Source organism: Scyliorhinus canicula, chromosome 3, assembly GCF_902713615.1.
Source record: "Scyliorhinus canicula chromosome 3, sScyCan1.1, whole genome shotgun sequence".
In the NCBI taxonomy this organism is placed as follows: Eukaryota; Metazoa; Chordata; class Chondrichthyes; order Carcharhiniformes; family Scyliorhinidae; genus Scyliorhinus; species Scyliorhinus canicula.
In genome coordinates, this window is record NC_052148.1 from 134,169,498 (window position 1) to 134,195,759 (window position 26,262).

General features: G+C 46.3%; 1 protein-coding gene across 5 annotated transcripts in view; it reads left to right on the top strand.

Annotated features, from left to right (window-relative positions):
- The window catches only part of pds5a (PDS5 cohesin associated factor A), a 304,278-nt gene that overhangs the window by 125,526 nt on the left and 152,490 nt on the right, over nt 1-26,262 (top strand). For all 5 annotated transcript variants that reach the window (XM_038791382.1, XM_038791383.1, XM_038791380.1 and 2 more), the window contains 3 exons: nt 17,204-17,298; nt 18,900-19,045; nt 24,780-24,931. In XM_038791382.1, the coding sequence (XP_038647310.1) occupies nt 17,204-17,298; nt 18,900-19,045; nt 24,780-24,931 (393 nt within the window). The remainder of the gene's footprint in view (nt 1-17,203; nt 17,299-18,899; nt 19,046-24,779; nt 24,932-26,262) is intronic.

Below are 26,262 nucleotides of genomic sequence, written 5' to 3' on the forward strand. Positions count from 1 at the left end.
TTCCGGAATAACAATGCCAGACTGTTTCGATAAAGTTTATTGTTACTGCCATTTCATTTAGAAATAATACATGTGGTAGGATGAAAAAATGTGATAGCCAATGCTTTGTCATGAATGTGATGACGAGTTACAGGAAAAAGAACTAAAATGGACTATGTTATTACAAATGTTTCCGTGTTTGTTCTGTTAAACACAAACTGCCTTTACTGTCAATATTTCTTCATGGAAAGTGAAAAGGTGAAAAATGAAACCATCTTGAAGTTGATGGTTTATTTTTTTTTCTTGGGGGAGGTGTCATGTATCAGTCCCTTTAAGAAATGTGTATTTGTCAAATGGCAGCAGTGATGTCAATGTGGGTGGAGTGGGCTGTCTTTCACTTTCATTTTGAGCTGAAAAGCAGCTTTGTGGCTCCATTTAGTTTTGTTTTAGATTTGGAGAAGCTGCAGTCACAGCAAGATGTGTGTGAATCTCTGCCAGCTAAAGAATGTTCATTTGATGATTTCAAAGTGGTAACTGCTCTCAGTAGAGAATTTAAACCTGCTGTCCTTGTGTAAAAAGGGTTTTTGTCTTATGGATGTCTTATAGAGTACTGCATTCTTTGGGGGAGGCATATTTGAATTGATGGTTGCTGAGATGTTCACGGTATGTTTATAAAATGTTAACTGGGTTCATAAAATAAACATTGTTCTTGTTTTAAAATACTTAGTTCTCTGTTGCATCACCCCTCTAAAGTGGGCCCTTGTGTTCCCCATAACCAAAATCTATTTAAAGTTGTAGGTCAGGTAAACTCCATGATATACTTTGTGGTTCTCTAAACACTGGACCATAACAATATTGACATGATAAGGCAACAATGAGAGAACATCAAAAATGTACAAGTCACTGACAACATGAAGATAGCTGGGGTGGAAAGCTGAAGAAGGCAAGGACAAATAAAAAATATGAAATTGGCAGAGTAGGCTTCAAGGACCCAGATGTTTGAGAGAATAGTAATACAAGTTGACACCAAGCGTGGAAGCTGCCTGCCAGCACAGAGTTCTGATGGAGATGCCACCGCCAAGCATGAAAGATCCCACCTCTCTTCCCAGCCAAAAGTCAACACATTTGACTCACACTGGTGGCACTTCCTGATAAGGAGGAAATGACAGCAGTAGCTACACATTGAAGTAATTAATGTCAATATATATTAAGACCATTGAGCTACAGGAAATTTGGTTGAACTTTGAGGTGCTCTTCCTCGAAATTATGTTGAACTTAATTGGACTGGTGTAGAAGGCAATAGAGAGTGGGTTGCACTTATAACCAAAGCAGAAGTATTTGGAACATGAACCTTCTGATCTTCATATAGATTCCCAATTGCTGAACATGAAGAGGATATTTATCACAATAGTTTCAGGAATAAGGGATGCTGGATATAAGGTTAAGTTAGAGAAGCTTATGTTATCCTTGGAGCAAAGGAGACGGAGGGAAAATTCGATACACATATACAAGATTATTACAGGTTTAACTAAGGTATATAAGATTATGAAAGGTTTAGGTAAGCTGGATGAAGAAAAGCTGCTCCCTTTAGCTGGCAACTCAAGAACTGGGGGACCACATTTTAGTTTTGAGCAATACTGTGTGTATGAGGAAGAACTTTTTTTTTAAACGAACAATTTTAATGAAGTACTTTTGGCATTACAAGCAACAACAGTATAAAAACAGTGTACAAAGAACAATAAACATAGGGCAAACATCAACACCCGTCCCTCCAAGAAGTCGATGAATGGTTCCACCTCCGTGCGAGCCCTAACACCGACCCTCTCAAGGCGAACTTCACCTTTCCCAGGCCAAGAAAGCTTGTCATGACGGTTAACCCGGCCTCCGCCTTCGGAGGCTTTGAGTCCCTCCAAGCTAATAATATCCGTGTCCGGGCTACCAGGGAGGCAAAGGCCAGAACATTTACCTCTTTCTTCTCCTGGACTCCTGGATTTTTCGCCACCCCAAAAATCGCCACCTCTGGGCTCATTGCCACCCTTGTTTTCAATACTCTGGACATGACGTCCGCAAACCCCTGCCAGTATCCCCTCAGTTTTGGACATGCCCAGAACATGTGGACATGGTTCGCTGGTCCACCCGCACATTTTACACACCTGTCTTCCACCCCAAAGAATCTGCTTATCCAGCCCACTGTCATGTGGGCCCGGTGTACCACCTTGAATTGGATCAAGCTGAGCCTTGCGCATGTAGCGGTTGTATTGACTCTGCTCAACGCGTCTGCCCATAAGTCATCCTCCATCTCTTCCAAGCTCCTCCTCCCACTTACGCTTCAGCTCCTCGGTCTGCGTCTCCTCCGCCCCCATCAGTTCTTTGTAGATGTCCGAGACACTCCCCTCTCCCACCCATCCCCTAGACACGACCCTAACCTGGATCCCCCTTCGTGGCAGGAGTGGGAAGGACGATACCTGCCTGCGCAGAAAGTCCCGCACCTGTAAATATCTGAAGTCGTTCACTCTTGCTAACCCAAACGTCTCCTCCAGCGCCCTCAAGCTCGGGAATCTCCTTTACAGGAACAGGTCCCCCATCCTCTCAATTCCCGCCCTTCGCCACACTTGGAAACCCCCCATCCAGGCTCCCTGGGCAAATTGGGAGGCATTGGAATACAAATAAAAATCTCGGTAGGGCTGTCATCTTAACCGTCTGCACCCTCCCAGACAGCGGTAGCACACCCCATCTCCGGGACTCGCCCCTCATCTGCTCGACCAACCGGGACAAGTTCAACTTATGTAACCGGCTCCAGTCGCACACCAATGTGGTGATTGTAGATCTGAGTAGATGCAATACAACTGAGCAAGCACTAGAGGGAGCACGGGAGAGCTATATATACACACAGGGACATGAAGTGACGACACACTTAACGGAAGGCAGAACTTGTAGCAGGACACAGGACAAGCAGGCAGCATTTGAGGTAGCCGTAAGTTAAGCTCTGAAGCGAGAACGAATTCACAATAAAGCATCTTCTCCAACTTTGAGACTACAAGCATTATTAAGACACGAGGAACAACACATGGTACCAGCAGTGGCTTCAATCGCTTACTACAGGACAACTCAGCTGCAGACACAGAAAGAACAAAATGGCAAGAAAAACTCCTACTGGACATTCGACTTGGGAAGACATCGCTTATTCGAGGATGTGGCTTGGAACCCCACCGCAGCTGGACATGACTGGCAATGTAAGAAATGTCTGGAAAATGTTTAAACAAATGTTTGATTTTTATATCATAGCTAATGATGTAGCAGCAGCCTCAGACAAAATTAAAATAGCAATGCTCATCGCAGGGCATGAAGCTAGGAAAGTATATAATGGATTTAAATACTCAAAAAGATGAAGACAGCAACAACTTACAAACAATACTAAACAAATTTGAAGAGTACTGTAAGGAATTTGAACAGCACGGTATGCTCAGAGGCCAAACTGAACAGAGACTGAGTGATGCAAAAGTCAAGCAATCACTATCAAAACAAGAAATCGCGAGTGAAAAGTACAGATCAAAAAGAAGAAATACCTTGAATTTTTCACAAAGCCAAAACGGTGAAATCCAGTACAGATCGAAAGGAAAAGGTAACGTACAACTTTCAGAAAGAAAAAAACGCTGCAATCCGCAATAAAATGGCGTCTGAGCACATTTTACAGTCTCTGGCAGACAAAGAACTAAAATCTGCGTCTGAGCATGCGCAGGAAACAGAAGCCACGCATGCGCAGTTACAGTCACTCGTTTTGCGTGGCGCATGCGCAGTTTAAAAAAGTTCTTGTTGCTGGTCGTTATGCGTATGCGCAAGCCGCGCATGCGCAGTCTCAAAACGTTTTGGTCGCGGATCGTTATGCGCATGTGCAGTGGACACAAAACTGCACAGTAAAGGATGGCCGATTTGCGCATGCGCAATTGATTCCTACGCACGAGCGGCATGACGTCTGAGCATCCGGACCACGCCTACTTAAAAGGGAAAATGCCCGAAAATTGAAAACCAGATCCGTAAAGCTGTAAAACCAAATTTTCTTGCCTCAGAACACAGAAAAACGCCTGAACTTGAACCAGCAGTTGACAACTCTCACAACAACCTGGAAAAAGCAGTCTGCACCTCCCAAAGTGAAGAGAACAAAAAGAAATCCGAAACAAAAAAAGATGATTTGTTTTTTGAACAATACTACTCAGACATGGCTGAGTTATTCGGATATGCAAAAAATGATGAAGACAACGATACCAAATCCGAAGCAAAAAAAGATGATTTGGTTTTCGAAGATTACTACTCAGACATGGCTGAGTTATTCGGATTTGCTGAACACAGCCTCAGCGACACGGTCGCAAAGCTCAACACGAACCAACTCGTGGTAGATGAATCCAACCCAGATGATTTGGTTTTCAAAGAATACTACTCGGACATGGCTGAGTTATTCGGATATGCTGATCACAGCATCAGCAACACGGTCGCAAAGCTCAACACGAATCTACTCGTGGTAGATGAATCCAACACCATGGTGCCATGGCAGATCATCGATACATTGGATGACAGCAATACCCAAGAAGAAGATGACGCCACACAGAGAGCACAGAAAGACTCCACAGAGAGAGCGATGACAGGCTCCACAGTGAGAGTGATGAAAGACTCCAAAAGGGAAGCAAGCAAACACTCCCTGGCGAACACCATGCATGAACAAGACCATGAAGGTCAACCCGCCGTATCTGAGCAACCGCAAGCAGACAATGAAAGTCTACCAAGCTCACATAAACAAGAAGACAATGTACATCTACCCACTGCATGCGAAAACAGTGACAAGGTGATCACACTCGACATACAGGAGGTACAGGATGACAGTGAGACTGACAGTTCTCAGCTTGTCTGTACAGAAGCGCAGAGTAGGGCCACCCAAGAGTACAGAGAGACACGCCAATAGAAACCATGCAGATTTTGACTCCAGAAGAGGAGCGCCAACAGTCCAGAGAGACCATGTCAATTGAAATCATGAAGATTTTGACTCCGGAAGAGGAGCACCAAGAAATCGGGCAGCACGGTAGCATGGTGGTTAGCATAAATGCTTCACAGCTCCAGGGTCCCAGGTTCAGTTCCCGGCTGGGTCACTGTCTGTGCGGAGTCTGCACGTCCTCCCCGTGTGTGCGTGGGTTTCCTCCGGGTGCTCCGGTTTCCTCTCACAGTCCAAAGATGTCACTGTCAGCTGAGGCCCGCCAGGCCATCAACTGCATCAAGGAGGACATCGCCAAAACCGCCATGTGGGCGGTGGATGAATCCATCCCCTTTCAGGTGGACAGCGACGCCTCAGAGGACGCTCTCGCCGCCACTCTGAATCAGGCAGGGAGACCAGTCGCCGCCTTCTCCCGAATCCTCTCCGCTTCGGAACTTCGACACTCCTCAGTCGTAAATGAAGCTCAAGCTGTTGTGGAAGCCGTACGGCACTGGAGGCACTACCTTGCAGGTAGGAAGTTTACCCGCATCACCGACCAAAGATCGGTTGCCTTCATGGGTAGGGTGCTCTTTCCAGGAGCCGGTGCAGACTCGATGGGCTGAATGGCCTCCTTCTGTACTGTAAATTCTATGCTATGAATCTATGTTCGACAACTCGCAAAAGGACAAACGATAAAATCTTGAGGTGGAGGATCGAACTCTCCACCTATAATTACGACATCATGTATCGACCGGGGAAGCTCAACAAGCCGCCAGATGCCCTGTCCCGCGGCACATGCGCCAGCGCGCAAGACGACCGCCTGAAGGCTATCCACAATGACCTCTGCCACCTGGGGCTCCCCTGGCTCGCCCACTACATCAAAGTCTGAAATCTGCCTTTCTCCACCGAGGAGGTAAAAGCCATCACCATGGATTTCCCAATCTGCGCGGAGTGTAAACCGCACTTCTATAGACCAGACAAGGCCCACCTGGTAAAGGCTTCCCGGCCCTTTGAACGCCTGCGCATCGATTTCAAAGGGCCACTCCCCCTCTGCCAATCGAAATGTGTACTTTCTTAACGTCATCGACGAATTCTCCTGCTTCCCCTTTGGCATCCCGTGCCCCGATATGACATCCCACACAATCATCAGAGCCCTGCACAGTGTCTTCACCCTGTTCAGTTTCCCCAGCTACGTACACAGCGACAGGGGTTCGTCCTTCATGAGCGACGAGCTGCGTCAGTACCTGCTCGACAAGGGCATCGTCTCGAGCAGGACTACCAGCTACAACCCCAGGGGGAACGGGCAGGTGGAGAGGGAGAACGCGACGGTCTAGAAGACCGTCCTCCTGACCCTCCGGTCCAGGAATCTCCCGACCTCCTACTGGCAGGAGGTCCTCCCCGACGCGCTCCATGCAATTGGGTCCCTCCTATGCACCGCCACCAACCAGACCCCTCACAAACGATCATTTGTTTCCCCTAGGGGCACTACCACGGGGGCTTCGCTCCCATCCTGGTTGAGGACACCGGGGCCAGTTCTCCTCCGGAAGCACGTCTGGACACACAAAAGAGACCCTCTAGTAAAGAGAGTGCTACTGCTTCACTCGAACCCCCACTACGCCTTTATTGAATACCCTGACGGCCGTTAAGACACCGTTTCCCTCCGGGACCTGGCGCCTGCAGGATCCACCACCACCGCCGAGGTACCCCCCCCCCCCCCTCACTACACCCAACCCCCTGCTCCTATAGGTTCCCTGCCCGCGCTCTGCGCCCCCGCGCCTATAGGTTTCCTGCGTACCCCTTCGCCCGTCGCACCGGTCAGGAATGAAGCTCGGACCGAAACACCCCACACCGACCATCACCACCCAGCCACCGGTGCTCCGCCGATCCCAAAGGACAACTCGGCCATCGGACCGGCTCAACTTGTAGACCCGTCACCCCCGCCGGATTTGATCTTTTTTACAGGGGGGTGAATGTGGTGAATTCATACTGTATTGTAATTCACACTGTATTGTATTGCATAGTATTATGTTCTTGTGGGCTCTGTCTGTGAGCCGTTGCGCGGCTCTGCCCATAGGGGAGATAAGGAGCTTGTACAGGGCTCCGCCCATGGCCCCCCCCACTACCGGAGGTATAAGGTGCTGCAGCCGTGAGCCTGCCCTCAGTTCTTCTGGTCGGAGGCAGGCTCAGTTGTAAGACTATTAAAACCACAGTTTACATCCAATCGTGTCACGAGTGAATTGATGGTCACATCAGCTGAGGGAACAGGAGGCAGCGAGAGAAATAGGGAAAATAAAGGATATGAGGGGGACGGTAGTGATGGACCCGGAGGGGGGCGATTAACAACGTGTTTTGTGAATTCTATAGCTGACTATATGAGTCGGGACCCGTGGTCGGGGAGGAGGGTATGAATTAATTCCTGGAGAGGCTAGAGTTCCTGAAGGTAGATGCGGAGCTGGTGGAAGTCCTGGGGTGCCCAATTAAGCTCGGAGAGGTAATAGACGGATTGGGGGCGATGCAATCGGGTAAGGCCCTGGGACCTGATGGATTCCCAGTGGAATTTTATTAAAAGTTTTCTCGGCTACTGGGGCCGCTTCAGGTGAAGGCTTTTTAACAACAATAAACATTTTATTGAGGTATTTTTGGTATAGTAACAACAACAAAACGATACATGAACTCCGACTTCGGGGGCTTTGAGTTCCTCCATGCTAATAATATCCGTCTCCGGGCTACCAGGGAAGCAAAGGCCAGAACGTCTGCCTCTTTCTTCTCCTGGATTCCCGGGACTTCTGGCACACTGAAAATCGCCACTTCTGGACTCAGCGCCACCCTTGTTTTTAACACCGTGGACATGATGACCGCAAACCTCTGCCAAAATCCCCTAAGCTTTCGACATGTCCAAAACATTGAGACATGGTTCGCTGGTCCTCCTGCACATTTTGTGCACCTGTCCTCCACCCCAAAGAATCTGCTCATCCGGGCCACTGTCAGGTGAGCCCATTGAACAACCTTAAATTTTATCAGGCTGAGCCTCGCACATGTTGCGGATGTGTTGACTCTACTCAACGCGTCCGCCCATAGACCATCCTCTATCTCCTCCTGCTCCTCCCAGCTCCTCCTCCCACTTGCGCCTCAGCTCCTCAGTCAGCGTCTCCTCCGACCCCATAAGCTCCTTATAAATGTCCGAGACTCCCCCTTCTCCCACCCACCCTCTGGAAACTACCCTAGCCTGAATCCCCCTTAGCGGTAGGAGCGGGAATGTTGACACCTGTTTACGAAGGAAGTCCCGCACCTGCAGATACCCAAATTCATTTCCCCTCGCCAACCCAAACTTTTCCTCCAACTCGGAAAGCTCCCCTCTATAAACATATCCCCCATCCTCTCAATCCCCGTTCTCTGCCATAACCGGAACCCCCGCCCCCCAGTCCATATTCCTTGGGGCAAACCGGTGATTATCACAGATTGGGGCCCAGACCGATGCTCCCACATGCCTCCTCCATTGGCCCCAAACTCTCAGGGCCACCACCACCACTAGACTGGTGGAGTACCGTGCCGGCGGGAACGGCAGAGGCGCAGTTACCAACGCCCCCAGACTGGTGCCCTTACATGAAGCCATGCCGACCCCTCCCCCACCATCAACTTCCTGATCGTGGCTATATTAGCCGCCCAGTAATAGTTGCTAAAATTTACAGCGCCAGCCCCCCCGGCCAGTCCTCTCCAGCCCCTAGAGGCTCTCAGAGCAATGGCCAACGGCTTTATAGCCAGCGCAAACAACAGTGGGGAGAGGGGGCACCCCTGTCTCGTCCCCCGGTGCAGTCTAAAATAGTCCGATGTTGTCCTATTCGTCCGTACACTTGCCACAGGAGCCTGATACAATAACGTGACCCAGTCAATAAAGCCCCGTCCGAATCCGAACCGTCGCAGTATCTCCCACAGATAATCCCAGTCTACCTGACCAAGTCTTTTCTACATCCATTGCGATCACTACCTCCACCTCCCTACCTTCCGGGGGCATCATGATCACATTTAACAGCCTTGTTACATTGGTCACCAACTGCCTGCCCTTAACAAACCCCTCTGGTCCTCCCCAATAACATCCGGAACACAATCCTCGATCCTGGAGGACAAGATTTTGACCAGCAACTTGGCATCAACATTCAACAAGGAGATCGGCCTGTAGGACCCACACAGCTCCGGGTTCTTGTCCCGCTTTAGAATCAGCAAAATCATTGCCTATGACATGGTCGGGGACAACACCCCTCTTTCCCTTGCCTCATTGAACATCCTCAACAACACTGGCCCCAATATCCCCGAGAACGTTTTATAAAACTCCACTGGGTACCCATCCGGACCCGGGGCTTTACCCGACTGCATGACCTTCAAGCCCTCCACTATGTCTTCCAGCCTGATTAGGGCCCCCAGCCCTTCTACCCGCTCCCCGCCCACCTTTGGAAAATACAGCTCCTCCAAGAAGCGCCTCATCCCCTCCGCCCCCGTAGTGGGTTTCCGACCTGTACAGCCTGCTGTAGAAATCTCTAAACGCCTTATTCACCCCTACTGAATCACCAACCAGGTTCCCATCTCCGTCCTTTACTTTCCCTAGCTGCCTCCCTCTTCCTAAGATGCTGTGAAAGCATTCTGCTGGCCTCTCCATGTTCATAGATCGACCCCGTCACCTTTCTCAGCTGTTCCACCGCTCTCCCTGTGGTCAGCAAGCTAAACTCCGCCTGTAACTTCCGCCGTTCCCTTAAAAGCCATGCCTCTGGGGTCTCTGCATACCTCCTATCAATCTCTAGTATCTCCTTGACTAGTCAGTCCGTCTCTGCCCTGTCCACCTTCTCCCGATGAGCCCGGATCGAGATCAGCTTCCCCCTAACCACCACCTTCCCCCCCCTTTCCACACCACCGCTGCTGAAATTTCCCCTGTGTCATTGACCTGCAGGTAGCTCTGAATACATTTCCTCAGCCGCTCGCACACCCCTTCATCCGCCAAAAGTCCCACATCCAACCTCCAGTGCGGGCACTGGTTACTGTCTTTACTAACCTGCAGGTCAACCCAGTGCGGAGCATGGTCTGAGATTGTAATCGCCAAGTACCCCATGTCCACCACCCCAGCCAGCAAGGCCCTGCTCAAAATAAAGAAATCAATCCGTGTGTACACTTGATGCACGTGTGAGTAGAAGGAGAACTCCTTCACCCTCGGCTGCCCAAATCTCCAGGATCCATCCCCCCCCTCCCTCCATCAGCTCCATGAACCCTCTTAGTTCCTTTGCCATTGCTGGCACCCTGCCAGTTTTCGAGCTTGATCGGTCCAAGCCAGCGTCCATAACTGTGTTGAAGTCCCCTCCCATGACCAACCTGTGCGAGTCCAGGTCCGCTATCTTCCCCGGCACTGATCAAGGCTTTTAACGAGTCCAAGGAGCTGGGACTGCTTTCCCCAACTTTATCACAGGCATCGATCTCTCTCATCCTGAATCGAGACAAATACCCAGAGAGCTGTGGATCATACAGGCCAATTTCCCTTTTGAATGTCGATGCTAAGTTGCTGGCAAAGATCTTGGCCACCCGAATAGAGGATTGTGTCCCGTAGGTAATCGGGGAGGATCAGACGGGATTTGTGAAGGGCAGGCACCTGATGTCCAGTATTAGACGGCTTCTTAATGTTATAATGATACCAGCGGAGGGGCGCGATGTTGAGGTGCCAGGAGCCATGGACGCGGAGAAGGCTTCTGACTAGATGGAGTGGAAGGACTTATGGGATATTCTAGGCAGGTTTGGGTTTGGGTTCGGGCAGGGATTTGTGGATTGGGTCTGGCTGTTAAATCAGGCTGTGGTGGCAAATGTAAGGACCAACCGAGTCCGGTCACAGTACTTTAATCTCTGAAGGGGACAAGGCAGGGATGCCCACTCTCCCCATTACTGTTTGCCCTGGCCATAGAGCCCTTAGCAATGGCCCTCAGATCATCAATTGCCTGACGGGGGATAGTGAGGGAGGGGGTGGTGGTGTTGGAGGTAGAGCACAGGGTCTCTCTCTATGCGGACAACTTGCTGCTCTATGTCACAGACCCGGTTTGGGGGGGGGGGGGGGGGGGGTATAGCCGAAATCATGGAGAATTTAGGCAATTTTCAGGTTACAAGTTAAATATGGGAAAGAGCAAGATGTTCATGATCCAGGCACGGGGGGCAGGAAAGGAGACTGAAGGAGTTACCTTTAAAAGTGCATGAGAGGAGTTTTAGATATCTGAGGATTCACGTGGCTAAGGATCTGGGCAACACGGTCGATCAAATGAAAAGGGACTTCAGCAGATGGGACATGTTCCCGCTGACACAGGCAGGGAGGGTTCAGACGGTGAGGATGACGGTCCTTCCGAGACTGCTCTTCTTTTTTCAATGTCTCCCAATTTTTGTCCCAAAGGCTTTTTTCAGGAAAATGAGCGCGGCGATATCTGGTTTTGTGTGGGCGGGTAAAACCCCGAGAGTAAAGAAGGCAGTCCTGGAACGGGGTCGAGGGGAGAGATCTTGGCCCGCCTGAGCTTTATTAACTATTACTGGGCGGCCAACATATCAACGGTCAGGAGTGGGTAGTGGGGGAGGGGTTCAGTTTGGGAGCTAGTGGAAGCGGCACCCTGCAAGGGTACGAGTTTGCAGGCTCTACTAACGGCACCCCTGCCGTTCTCGCCAGCTCGGTATTCCACAAGCCCTGTGGTGGTTGCAGCCCTAAGGGTGTGGTGGTAATGGAGGCAGCACATGGGTTTGGAGGGGGCGTCAATGTGGTCACCGATTTGTGACAACCACCGGTTTGCTGCGGGGGGGAGGGGGGCTTTAAGAGATGGCAGCAGGCAGGGATTGATAGATTTGGGGACCTATTCATCCAGGAGGGCTTTCCGACTAGAGGAGAAGTTTGAGTTGCTGGGTGGGAATGGGTTTCGGAGCCTTCAGGTGCGGGACTTTGTACGAAGGCAGGTTTCAAGCTTTCCTCGCCTCCCCCAGAGGGGTCTACAGGACAAGGTGTCAAAAACAGGGGTTGGAGAGGGGAGGGTTTTGGAGATATACAAGGAGTTGATGGAGTGGGAAGGGGCCCCGATCAGAGAGGTGACGAGAAAGTGGGAAGATGAGCTGGAAAATGAACTGTGGAGAGAAAGCCTTGAAGAGAGTCAATTCATCCTCGTCGTGTGTCAGACTTAGCTTGATCCATTTCAAGGTGGTCCACAGGGCCCACATGATGGCAGCCCGGATGAGCAGGTTCTTTGAGGAGGTGGAGGACAGATGTGGGTGGTGTGGGGGTAGCATGGCGAACCATGTACATATGTTTTGGGCATGTCCAAAATTGAGGGGATACTGGCAGGGATTTGCGGATTCCGAGTCCGGACCTGGCGGTATTTGGGGTATCGGAAGATCCGGGGACCGGGAGAGGGAGGATGGCCGATGTCCTGTCCTTCTCCCTGGTGGCCTGGAGATGGATTTTGCTAGGATGGAGGGACTTCAACCCCCGAAGTCGGGTCAACGATAGGGTTTCTCAGTCTGGAAAAAAACGAGTTTGCCTTGAGATGATCAACTCGGGTTCGCCCGGAGATGGCAACAGTTCATCGATTTCTTCAAGGAAAATTGAACGTCAGCAGTAAGGTGGGAGGAAGGAAAATAGGAGGCATGGCAATGTGAAATAAGGTTAGGGAACTTAGTATATGGGTAATTACAAAATAGGGTTGGGGGTAGTAGGGGATGCTGTTTTCTGGGTTTTTTCTTTAGCTGTTTTGCATGTGTCGGCCCGTGCGGTTGTTTAAGAAATGTTAATGTGTTAAACTGAAAATTACAAATGCTTCAATAAAATATTTTCTTAAAAAAAACTAACTAGGGCAAAGGTATTGGATAAACTGATGGGATTAAGGGCAAATTGGTCTCTGGGATCTGATGGCCTGCCCCCTAGGGTATTAAGGGAAGTGGCAGCAGAGATGGTGGATGATATTTCAGAGTTCCTGCAATTCTGGAAGGGTCCCAGTGGATTGGAAACAAGCTAATCTGACACCGCTATTCAAAAAGGGAGAGAGGCAAATAGTAGGAATCTATAGACCGGTTAGCTTGACCTCTGTATGGGGATGTTGCTGGAATCAATCATTAAGGAGGAGCTAACTGAACATTTGGAAAGACAAAGCTCAATCCACCATTGTCAGCATGTTTTATGACCAGCAATTCATGCATGACAAACTTGCTTGAGTTCTTTGAGGATGTAACCAGCAAGACGGGTAATGGGGAACCTGTGGATGTGGTATATCTAGACTTCCAGAAAGCGTCTGATAAAGTGTCACGTAAAAGGTGGATCCAGAAGGTGAGATCACAAGGAATTGGGGGTAGAGTACTAGAATAGATTGAGGATTGGCTGACTGACAGAAAGCAGATGATTGGGATAAATGGGTCCTTCTCTGGCTGGCAAACATAACTAGCGGGGTGCCACAGGGGTCAGTCAACTGTTTCCAGTTTACATAAATGATCTGCAAGCAGGGACAGAGTGTAACATAGCAAAATTTGCAGATGATACTAAAATAGGTGGGAAAGTAGGCAGTGAAGAGGAGATATAGATTTTACAGATGGATATAGATAGGCTCGGAGATTAGGCCAAAATCTGGCAGATGGCGTTTAATGGAGATAGTCTGAGGTTATCCATTTTGGCTGAAAAAATAGAAGGCAAATTATTATCTAAATGGAAAGCAGATTAAGATGCATCTGGTCAGAGGGTCTTTGTTGATGAATTACAGAAAGTCGGTATGCAGTAATAGCATGTAATTACAAAGGCAAATGGAATGTTAGTGATTATTGCAAAAGGACTGGAGTATAAAGTATTGTTGCAATTGCATAAGGTGTTGGTGAGACAATGCCAAGCCTAGAGTGGAGTGAGGTAGGTTGTGTAGCGATTCTTGGCATGATGCGGTTTACTGACCCCCGTTATAGTACAGTGTACAATTCCAAGCCGTGTCTTGTATTGATACGTAGATACATAAAACATACAGTGCAGAAGGAGGCTATTCGGCCCATCGAGTCTGCACCAACCCACTTAAGTCCTTACTTGCACCCTATCCCCATAACCCAGGGTGGTTTCCTGTGGTTCCCCTTGGCTTTGGGTGTTCCTTCTTGGCCTGGATGTCTTTGGAGGTGAGTATTGTGTCCAGTTTTGGTGTCCTGAATTGAGGAAGGATGTGATGGTATTAGAGGCACTGCAGAAGAGGTTCACCAGATTGATTCCAGGGATGAATGGATTTATGGATGAGGAGAGATTAAACAGTTTGGAGTTATCCTCGCTGGAGTTTAGGATGAGAGGGAATCTGACGAAGAAGTATAAAATACTAAATGGGATTGATAAAGCAAAGGTAGCCCAAATGCCCCCCCCCCCCCCCCCCCCCCCCCCCCCAGGGAAAATCTAGAATGAGGGGTCATGGATGTACATCGATAGGCGGGAGATTTAAAACTGAGATGAGAAGAAACTTCCTCTCGCAGAGGGTGGTGAATTTGTGGGACCCGCTGCTCCATAGTGTAGTGCGGTGGAATCTGAGGCATTAAAAGGGTTTCAAGAAAGAGAGAGATATATTATTGATCAAAAACGGATTAAAGGGCAACTGGTGGTGAGGTGGATTTGTGACCAGGAAGAGATCAGCCATGATCTGATTGATCCTCTGCTTTTGGTGGTATCTTTCTATCCTTCTGTTGTCAGTGTGTTGGGAGGCACTGACCACAATTATTTTAAATTGAACCAACTGTATGAATATTGGCTGGTTCTCACATTGTAAAATGTGTAGAATGATAATCGCTCTGCAGTGTGCTAGATATTGTGGATTTACTGTATATTGTGGTTATATGTGAAAGATCCTCTTAGAACTCATGTCTTCGAATTTTTTCTGTTATTTTTTCTTAGTTTTGGGATTAAAGAATCATTGACAGGCTCCTTCAAAGGTGGACAGATTTCATCCGAGAAAAAGATGTCATAGTGTGTTATTGATGTCTTTGGTGTAATCGGAATTTGGTGGTTGGGGGGGGGGACAGAGGAATTAGGAACAGAGGAATTAGGAACAGAGGAATTAGGAACAGAGGAATTAGGAACAGAGGAATTAGGAGCAAAAGTAGGCAATTCAGCCCACTCCACCGCCCAGCATCCCTACACCTGACCCAGGTAAACACAGATGTTCCTGCCCTAACCTACTTAATCAAGCAACCACTGCCACTAACTATGCGGCCAAGTGGATATTAAAGACCAACACATGAAAGATTAGCCAATCAAGGATGAACGACCACACCTAGGTATACGCCATTGCACACTTACTCCAACAACACCAGAGAGGCCAAGCACGAAGAAGAACCTAAGGAAATCCAGTCCTTCGGAGGATATATGATCGGTCCAACCTTCATAGGAGACAAACAAGGATTTCATCATTCCAAAATAACAAATAGCAAAAAAAAAACAATGCTGATAGTTTAACTGGGGGCTTTCCTCACCCATAATGATGACGAACATCGCCACCACACCAAATCATTCACCCGCCACCCTGCCATGAAAAATGAATGAATGAAAATTGCTTATTGTCATAATCAGGCTTCAAATGAAGTTAGTGTGAAAAGCCCCTAGTCGCCACATTCCTGCCCCTATCCGGGGAGGCTGGTACGGGAATTGAACCGTGCTGCTGGCCTGCCTTGGTCTGCTTTAAAAGCCAGCTATTTAGCCCAGTGTGCTAAATCAGCCCCATGGCGCTACTCATCTTCTCTACCAAGAAGGTGAAGGGTACCTTCACTGGGTGGAAATGTTTTCCTAATTGTACCCAAAAAATCACTTCCAAAAGGTTCTCTTCCTGCTCTTGCACCATTACTTCTGGTGTGCCCAGGATCTATTGTTGACCCAGTCCTGTTTCTTATGTACAGGTTGCTGCTTGGCAAATCATTGGAAGGTGCATAGCATTAGATTTCCCACGTATGTTGATGGCACCCAGTTCTACCTCATGACCACCTCTCTCAACTCCTCCACTGTTGCTAATTTGTCAAATTGCTTACCTGACGTTCAGTATTGCATCGGCAGGAATTGCCTCTAATTGAAGATTGGGTAGACTTCAGCCATTGTCCCCAATTCTGTTCCCATATTACCGACTCCATTCCTCTCCCTGTCAACAGTACAAGATTCAGCCAGTCTTTTTGGAACCGTGGTATCACATTTGACTTATTGCAAGAACTGCTGTCCTCATATTTGTGCCACTACTAAAACTGCCTATTTCCTCCTCTGTAATATCACTCAGCTTTGAGCTAATCTGACGCTAAAATACCCTCATGCATGACTTAGTTATCTATGTATTCGACTGTTCTAATGCATGCCTGTTTAGTTTCTCATGTTTTGCTCTCTGAAAATATGAGGTCATATAAAATTTACCCCGTCTTAGCTTGCAGTAAGTCCCATTCTCCTATCATCCTTGCCTCACTGACCTAAACTCGCTCCTGGTCAAGGAATCTCTTGATTTTAAAATTTCTATCCTTATTTTCAACTACCTCCATGGCCTCATCACTCCGTCTTTAGAATCTCCTCCAGCCCACAGCACTCGTATCTGCGCTCCTCCATTCTGTCTTCTTGTGCATCCCCAGTTTTAATGACTGCACCATTGATGGCCTTGTCTTTAGTCACCTAGAACACGAGCTCTGGACATCCCTCCCAACACCTCTCTGCTTCATTTTCCTCCTGTAAGTTGCTCCTCAAGGCAATCTCCTTGGCCAACCATTTGGTCATGTGACATGACCTGGTAAAATACTTTGGTTGCTAAGGCCTTCGTAAAGTGCCTTTGATTTCCTCATGGCTTTAAAGGCGCAAAACAAAAAGAAGTTGTTCAGAAATAGTTTCTGAAAGCGGTGCAATCTTGGCTGTAATTAGGCACCTGTTTCCGAATACTGCCCAAAGCAGAATGATTCCCCCAGTGCTTCTTTCTGAATCGAGAGCGCATTGATCAAAAATGGCTGATAGGTGGTGTCAAATTAGTTGGTGGCTGCAGTCCTTGCTAAGTATTTTGCCGCCATTCAATAGCAGTGCATTCCATTGTGTGAAGTGAGCTGCAACCAAAGAACAGGAAATCTGAACTTGCAATCAATGATAAACATTTCAGAATTTTAGCATTATTGTATTGTTCATTTATTGAACAAGTCACATTTTGGCTGTTTATTTCATTTTGTACACATTATTTTGTGCAAACAAACAAATAAGTTGTGTGTATTAACACATTTTACAATGAAATATAATTTTTTTTAATGTAGATTTAACGACATACATGTTCCTGTGCGACTAGAATGTGTGAAGTTTGCAAGTCATTGTTTGATGAATCATCCAGATTTAGCCAAAGATCTTACAGGTGAGATGTTAATCTACAGAGTTGAGCAAAATTTTCTTCCAGTGCTCGCAGTTGACAGAGAACTGACTGGTGTTGATTTCACCTGAGGGTCATCACACCTCAGGTGAGGGGCAAGGTTCAGAAGGCAGGTCTTCATGAAATAGCCTCAGCCGATATGGGAATTGAACCTGTGCTGCTGGCACCGCTCCACATCACAAACCAGCCATTCAACCAACTGAACTAACCAACCCTCAGAATCAGGCTTACACTATATCAATGTTCAAGGCATATCAGGTTAAAGGAATGTCAGAACCTGATGGATAAAGGAAATTAGTACTATCTGCACAATAGGGGGCTAAATGCAGATAGAGACTCGTTGGCCAAATTCCACATTCTCATTTATGAATTTCTATGTCATGATCTGACAGGTACTGACCGGCGCGTGCCTGAGGTTTCCGAGGCGCATGGGATAGGTTCCGACGCCTCGGGAACCTGCATATTAAACTGAGACCAGATGTCTCTCTCAAATAGGCAGATTTTCTGGCAGAATTCACGTCCCAACATCTCGAGATCGTGTTAGATGTTGCGAGCTGGGCAGATCCCAGGAGTGGGGTCTCCCGGCTTCTATCGGCCTCGTCGCGCCGTGGCGTGCTGCCTTTCAGGTGCAAATTGGCCCTTCGATTGCGCTCTCTGTTTTAAATTTTTTAAATAAAATATGCTCCAATTTAGCTTCTAAATCCAATGATATTTCTCTCTGAGAATTTAGTTTAAATGAAGTTTAAAGTGTTTCTAATTGCTTGGTTTGCTATATGTAAGTACTTCAATGTGATTGTTTGATTACCTAATTGCTGACATTAGCACTGCTGCACACTCAGAGATTCCTTTGACTTGGTGGTAGATTTAAACTCTCCCTGGAAAAAGAAAAACTACATAGGGGAGTTGTTTGACCAGACTGCAAAACCCAGACTATAGAATTTAATTTGCAAAAGTAACATATAATACGGTTTGCATTGAAGTTGGGCCTAAAACAGTACTTTTCACCGTACCTCGGTACACGTGACAATAAACAAATCCAATCCAATTATGCACCATTTTAATATACATCAAATTACATATGAAAGCATTGCTAACTTTCTAATAGGATGAATAGTAGTGACGAGTTCTGTTGACTTTGTTAGCTATTTTGAAAAAGGTACAGGTAGCAAAGTTCACGACAAGGGGCCTCACGGTAGCATGGTGGTTAGCATCAATGCTTCACAGCTCCAGGGTCCCCGGTTCGATTCCCGGCTGGGTCACTGTCTGCGTGGAGTCTGCACGTCCTCCCCGTGTGTGCGTGGGTTTCCTCCGGGTGCTCCGGTTTCCTCCCACAGTCCAAAGATGTGCGGGTTAGGTGGATTGACCATGCTAAATTGCCCGTAGTGTAAGGTTAATGGGGGGATCGTTGGGTTACGGGTATATGGGTTACGTGGGTTTAAGTAGGGTGATCATTGCTCGGCACAACATCGAGATCCGAAGGGCCTGTTCTGTGCTGTACTGTTCTATAATAACTATATGTTTTTGTCTAAAAGAGTTTACCGGAATGCTGAATCAGGAATTGTTTATTTTGTATGTCTTTTTAATAGACTACTTGAAAGTCCGATCACATGACCCAGAAGAGGCAATCCGGCATGATGTCATTGTTACGATAATAACAGCCGGAAAGAAGGACTTAGCACTAGTGAATGACCAACTTCTTGGGTTTGTGAGGGAGAGAACACTGGACAAAAGGGTAAGGTTTTAAATTTGCATAGGTGTTGCACATAATTCCTCTGTACAGAGTACTGTATTCCATTTCTTTCCTTTACAACAATAAGCTGTTTATTTCAAAACAAAGAGTGTTAAATCTAAATTCATGAAAAACTGCTACACTGCCACCATGTGGTACCCGAATCTTAAGTGTTTGCAATATTTCTGTGATTGACAACCATGTCATTCAAATATGTTGTACTCCGGAAGCAACTTTTCCCACAAACCATACATTTCTCAAAATCGTTACGTCGAGTTTGGGATTTTACAATATTCACAGATGTCCCACCATTCGGGAGATTTTGAATTGATACATTTAGCCGTATTATGAGCAGGTACAGTGAACAACATAGAACATACAGTGCAGAAGGAGGCCATTCGGCCCATTGAGTCTGCACCGACCCACTTAAGCACTCACTTTCACCCTATCCCTGTAACCCAATTACCCCTCCTAACCTTTTTGGTCACTAAGGGCAATTTATCATGGCCAATCCACCTAACCTGCATGTCTTTGGACTGTGGGAGGAAACCGGAGCACCCAGAGGAAACCGACGCAGACACGGGGAGAACGTGCAGACTCAGCACAGAAAGTGACCCAGCGGGGAATCGAACCTGGGACCCTGGCGGTGTGAAGCCACAGTGCTAATCACTTGTGCTACCTTGCTGCCCGTGAAACACCTGTTTCTATGACTACACATTTGTTTCTTGTTCATTAACTCTAAAACTGAAATAAAAATCATTACAAGAAATCAGGAAAAGCTTTATTCTGGTGATAAGAAGTCTAATCTATTAAACACTGAAATATCAGGATAAAAATCTTCACTTGATTTACCTGGTTACTGATGTTTTCCCATCACTGTCGTCTACTTTCCTATTCTCTTGTCCTGTTTATTTACTTCAATGGATGTATTCTTTTCTACCTAATCTGTTTTTATTAACAATTTAACATAATTTATCCATTTCATGATATTTACTTTGGAACTGGGGAACTTAAAAACGTACTTGACCAGATTAGCCTTGGATATGAAAATTGCATTAGTCTTTGGTGTACAAACTTGGAAGGAAACTGCCAACCTAAATAAGTAAATTCATATGGGACTGACGCAGAATGTTCATTTGTAACACCAAAAATCAAGATGTTTTAAAAATGTTGGTATGGGGTTTCGTGCAAACTTTGTGTTTATGTTACATTTAAAAGTAAGATTCTTCTGCCATCAGATATGTTTTATCTCTTAAGAAATTTGCTAAATTTGCTGCTGACACATAGGTAGGGAGAGGAAATAAGGAAGCCACAAAGAGATTTAGATAGGTGAAGTGAATGGGAAAAGATCTGCCAAATTGAGTATCATGTTGGAAAATGGGAAATTCTCCATTTTGGCAGGAAAAATCAAAAAAGAAGTATATTATCTAAATGGTGTGAGATTGCAAAGCTCTGAGCTGCAGAGGGATCTGGATGTCCTAGCGCGTCAAACGCAAAAGGTTAGTATGTAAGTACAGCAAGTAATTAGGAAAGCTGATAGATTATTATTGTTTAATATGAGGGCAATTGAATATATAAGTAGGGAGATTGTGCTTCAGTAAAACAGTAAGAAGTCTTACAACACCAGGTTAAAATCCAACATGTTTGTTTCAAACACTAGCTTTCGGAGCACTGCTCCTTCCTCAGGATTCACCTGAGTAAGGAGCAGTGCTCCGAAAGCTAGTGTTTGAAACAAACATGTTGGACTTTAACCTGATATTGTAAGACTTATTACTGTGCTCACCCCAGTCCAACGCCGGAACTCCACATCAGTAAAACAGAGCATTGCTGAGACCACATCTGGAGTACGGTATACAGTATTGGTCTCCTTATTTATGGAAAGGTGCACATGCATTGGAAGCAGTTCAGTAAAGATTTATTCGATTAATACGCGGAATGGGCTGGATGTTTATGAGGAAAGGTTAGATAGGCTAGGCTTGTATCTGCTGGAGTTTAGAAGAGTTAGAGGTGACCTGATTGAAACAAAAGATTCTGAGGGTCCTTGACAAGGTGTTTGTGAAAAAGATATTTCCTCTTGTGGGAGAATCTAGAGCTAGGGGTCATAGTCATTTAAGAGAGATGAGGAGAATTTTTTTTCCTGATGTGTGTGTTTGGAACTCTCCCTCAGAAGTCAGTGGAAGCAGAGTCTTTCAATACTTTTAAGGCAGAGCTAGATTGATTCTTGGTGATCAAGGGTTTGAAAAGTCTTGGGAAAGGGATGAAAGGTCAGAAGGAGTAGGTGGGAGTGAGATTACAACAGCACAGTGGTTAGCACTTGCTTCACAGCGGCAAATACAACGCTCGATTCCCAGTTTGGGTCAATATCTCTGTGGAGTCTACACATTCTCACCGTGTCTGCGTGGGTTTCCTCCGGGTGCTCTTGTTTCCTTCCACAAGTCCTGAAAGAAGTGCTTTTTTTTCCAATTAAGAGATAACTTAGCATGGCCAATCCACCTACAAACACACAGAGAATATGCAAACTCCACGCGGACAGTGATCCGGGATCGAACCGGGGTCCTCAGCGCTACAAGGCAGCACTGCCACCGTGCTGCCCAAGATGTGTTTGTAAGGTGAATTGGATATTGTTAATTCTCCCTCAGTGTATCCGAACAGTTGCTGGAGTGTGGCGACTAGGGGATTTTCACAGTAACTTAATTGCAGTGTTAATGTAAGCATGCTTTTGACACTAATAAAGATGATTAATTAGATCAACTATGATCACAGTGAATGGTAGATTTGGTTCAAAGGGCCAAGTGACCTGCTCTTATGTTCGTATGAAGCAGCACTGTGGTTGGTTTCTGTTCAATGTCTGAAACTCAATCCCAGTTTGTCAGAACTTGAATTCTTTCAAATTTATTTGCTCATTGAGTAAAAATGATTGGATAGTCATCTATGAAGAAAAGACAGTGGGCCACTAGCCTCAGCAGCATCGGGAGCATTTCATTCCTTCCGCTTCCCAAAGCTCAGGCATATTACATCGTTATCCAACAATGCTCTTTTTTACCTGATGTTTTTTCTGTTGCAATCTATAAAGTGAAATTCTACTTTTTTTAATGATGAATCTTTTTTGTCAGGTAGTTTTACACACCTGAAACTAGCTCGCAAGCCATTCAGTTCAAGTGGATTTCAGGTAGGCAACAAATACTGGCCTTGCCAGTGATGCCTGCATCCCATGAAAGGAAGGCTTTTGCTCCACCATAGTCATTGGCTTTGACTCAATTTTGGAATCTAAGTGCTCCAGATGAGTTCTCGGCTTCAGCAGACTGATGACCAAATCAAGAATGACTTTCCAGTTTTTTCTTCTGGTGCCATGTTTCCAGCTTCAAATAAGAAGCTAATGTTAGGACTTGACAGTCCCCTCAGGTTGATATCAAAGATCCATCTTGGCTAGTCCTGTTGTTTTCCCAATTGAGTATCCTTGTGTGAGATTCATTGTGAGAATTGAAAAATGAATGCTCCTTCTATTGTCATTACTTCCTGATATCCCCTGATTTTACGTCCCCTATTTTACCCATTTTATTAAGAGCTAGGTCAAGTCACACCTCCTTTCCTGGCTGCAGTAAAAAGAAAAAAGGGCCAGCACGGTAGCCTTGTGGATAGCACAATTGCTTCGCAGCTCCAGGGTCCCAGGTTCAATTCCGGCTTGGGTCACTGTGTGGAGTCTGCACATCCGGCCCGTGTGTGCGTGGGTTTCCTCCGGCTGCTCCGGTTTCCTCCCACAGTCCAAAGATGTGCAGGTTAGGTGGATTTGCCATGCTAAATTACCCTGAGTGTTGGGTGGGGTTACTGGGTTATGGGGATAGGGTGGACGTGTGGACCTTGGGTAGGGTGCTCTTTCCAAGAGCCGGTGCAGACTCAATGGGCTGAATGGCCTCCCTCTGCATTGTAAAATTCTATGAAAAAAAAGTGTTGGATTAATATATCATCTTTCATGATCTCAGGACATGGTGAAGTGTTTTATAGCCAATTAAGTACTTTAGAAGTGTAGTCATTACTGTAACCTAGGAAAGGTAATATATTGATTAAGAAAGCAGCTCTGAATACCATCTCAAAACAAATGTGTGTTCCTCTTTTGGATAATGAAAATCTCTCGTTAATTGTCAAGATCCTTATTTTCAAGGCAGCACGGTGGCGCAGTAGGTTAGCCCTGCTGCTCACGGCGCCGAGGTCCCAGGTTTGATCCCGACTCTGGGTCACTGTCCGTGTGGAGTTTGCACATTCTCCCCGTGTTTGCGTGGGTTTCGCTCCCACAACCCAAAGATGTGCAGGCTAGGTGGATTGGCCACGCTAAATTGCCCCTTAATTGGGAAAAAATGAATTGGGTACTCTAAATTTATTTTTAAAAAAGGAAGATCCTTATTTTCAATTTGTCAAATATTTCATGAAGTTTCCTTTGGACTGTTGGGAAACTTGTAATATAACATAATATAACTGACCTTTGGGCTTATGCAAGTAAACCTACTTTGACGTATTTGATTTTAAATTCTTGCCCTTTTGTGTTTTATGTTCTCTGTATTATTACACTGCTAATTGCTTTAAAAAAAACAATGTTGGTTGCAGGATTTGAAATTGAACCTTTTAGGTGGCAGAACACAACTGCCTTTTCGGTGAAATATTTACTCTTATGGACTGATAGGTTTAGTAAAAATTATTGTCTATGTATATATGTGTCCAATATATTATATATATGGATGTGAGTTCTTCAGTTTACACCTTTTCTTGTATAAGTTTGCCTTCAGTTTGCATGTACAGGCTCAACAAATGACGATGTTGATGCAAGGGAATGGAAGTTATTCAGCAATCTTACTTTCCTAATGTAGTACTGAGGGAAAGTATTGCCATGCTGCACTAGTCAAGAAGAAAGGAAAATGCTAACCTGCAGAGTGCACTGCCATTTATTCTCTCCTCCTGTCCGATTTGGTACTTAACATTTTATTGAATGTAATTCTGATTGTGCTACCTTTTCAAAGGTACTGTCAAGCTTCTATATGCAAGGAATAAGAGAGAACAAGATCACAAATCAACATTGCAATGCAAACTCTCAAACAAACAATCACCTCTTGTTTTGGACAACTAGTTCATCCATCGAGTCTGCACCAACCCTCCGAAGGAGCATTCTACCTAGGCCCACTCCCCGCCCTATCCTCGTAGCCCTGTGCATTGACCGTGGCCAATTCACTTAATGTGCACATCTTTTGGACTGTAGGAGAAAATCGGAGCACCTGGAAGAAACCCCCGCAGACATGGGGCGAATGTGCCAGTGCCACACAGTCATCCAAGGCTTGAATCAAACCTGGATCCCTGGCACTGAGGCAGCAGTGCAAACCACTGTCCACCATGCCACCCTTAATCTCAGTCTGGAGGTTAGGTTGCAACAGGAGAACTTGGTCAGACTGTAAGTGTACCACAGCTTTATCTCTAGAGAGAAAGTGAATGGGCTGAATTATTCTGCTCCGCCAACCTCAAGCCATTCTGCACAGGTAGGAAAAAATAGCTGATGCATCTTCACCAGACTGCTCGCATTTTCTGGCTGCCAGTAGAATGACACCCAGAGTTGAAAGCATCGTCACTTTTCCAGCAGAACCAACAGAAAGGATAACGTTGGTGTTAATTAGAGGGAAAAGGTCATGAGAACAACAGAAATATATTTAGTATTTTATCTGACTGATGACTTTCATTTATTTTTTGTATTTTTAAGTGGCGAGTGCGGAAAGAAGCAATGATGGGCTTGGCCCAGCTATACAAAAAGTACTGTCTGCATGCTGAGGCTGGGAAAGAGGCTGCTCAAAAAGTGAACTGGATCAAGGACAAACTCCTGCATATCTATTACCAGAACAGCATTGATGACAAGTAGGTTGAGTTGCACATTTTGAATGGCAAAATAAAATGTGTGCAACAGCAATGAGATCATGGTTGATTTCAAAATGTACATAATTTAGAAAAAGGGTTGTATTTTGTAATTGATGAAACAAGACCTGGATCGTTATACAATGTAACTCCTCTCCTCTCTCACATTCACTCACACTCACTCACTCACTCACTCACTCACTCACCTCACCACTCACCCACCCACCCACTCACTCCCTCACTCACTCACTTTCACTCACTCTGTTGCACTCTTTCATTCTCACTCTCTTTCTTTCACTCTCTTTCTCTCTCTTTCCCTCTTTAACTCACTCATTCACTAACTCACTCACTTTTTCACTCTCTCTTTCACTCACTCTCTCTTTCACTCACTCTTTCTCTCATTCATTCTTTCGCTCTCATTCACTCGCTCTCTCTCACTCTCTGTCTGTCTCTCTCTCTCTCTCTTCCGTCCCGTCCCCGTCCCCCAAAACTCCTAATTACTTGCATTGATTTGAGATAACTACTTCTGGATTAGCAGACCTTTTTCAGGTGTATTTTCAAAACTTATTTTGGGACATGGGTGTCACTGGTAAGGCCAGCATATCGAGTTATTTTCCTTGACTGCCTATAGAATCAGAAAATCCCTATAGTGCAGAAGAAGGCCATTCGGCCCATCAAGTATGCACCGACTCTCCGAACGAACACCATACCAAGACCCACTCCCCCCACCCTATCCCTGTAAACCCAACTAACCTGCACACCTTTGGAAGGTGAGATTCCTGCTTGAGCTGCTGCAGTCCATGTGTTGTAGGTATACCCACAGTGCTGTTAGCATGGGAGTTTCAGAAATTTGACCAAGCGACACTGAAGGAAAGGTGATATAATTCCAAGTCAGGATGGTGTGTGACTTGGATGGGAACTTGTAGGTGGTGATGTGCCCAGATATCTGCTACCCATGTTCTTCTAGGTGATAGAGGTCATGTTCTTGGAAGATGCTGTCGAAGGAGCCTTGGTGAGTTGCTGCAGTGCGGTAGCACAGTGATTAGGTTAGCCCTGTTGCCTGACGACGTCAGAGACCCGGGTTCGATTCCAACCTTGGGTGACTGTGTGCATGGAGTTTGTCCCTTTCAGAGGCCAGTGCAGACTAGATGGGCTGAATAACCACCTTCTGCACTGTCAAACTTGTGGATGGTGTGCGCTGCTGCCATTGTGCGTTGGTGGTGGAGGGAGTCGATGTTAAAGGTGGTGGCTGTGGTGCCAGTCAAACGGACTGCTTTGCCCTGAATGATGTCAAACATCTTGAGAGTTGTTATAGTCGCATCCATCTGGGCAGA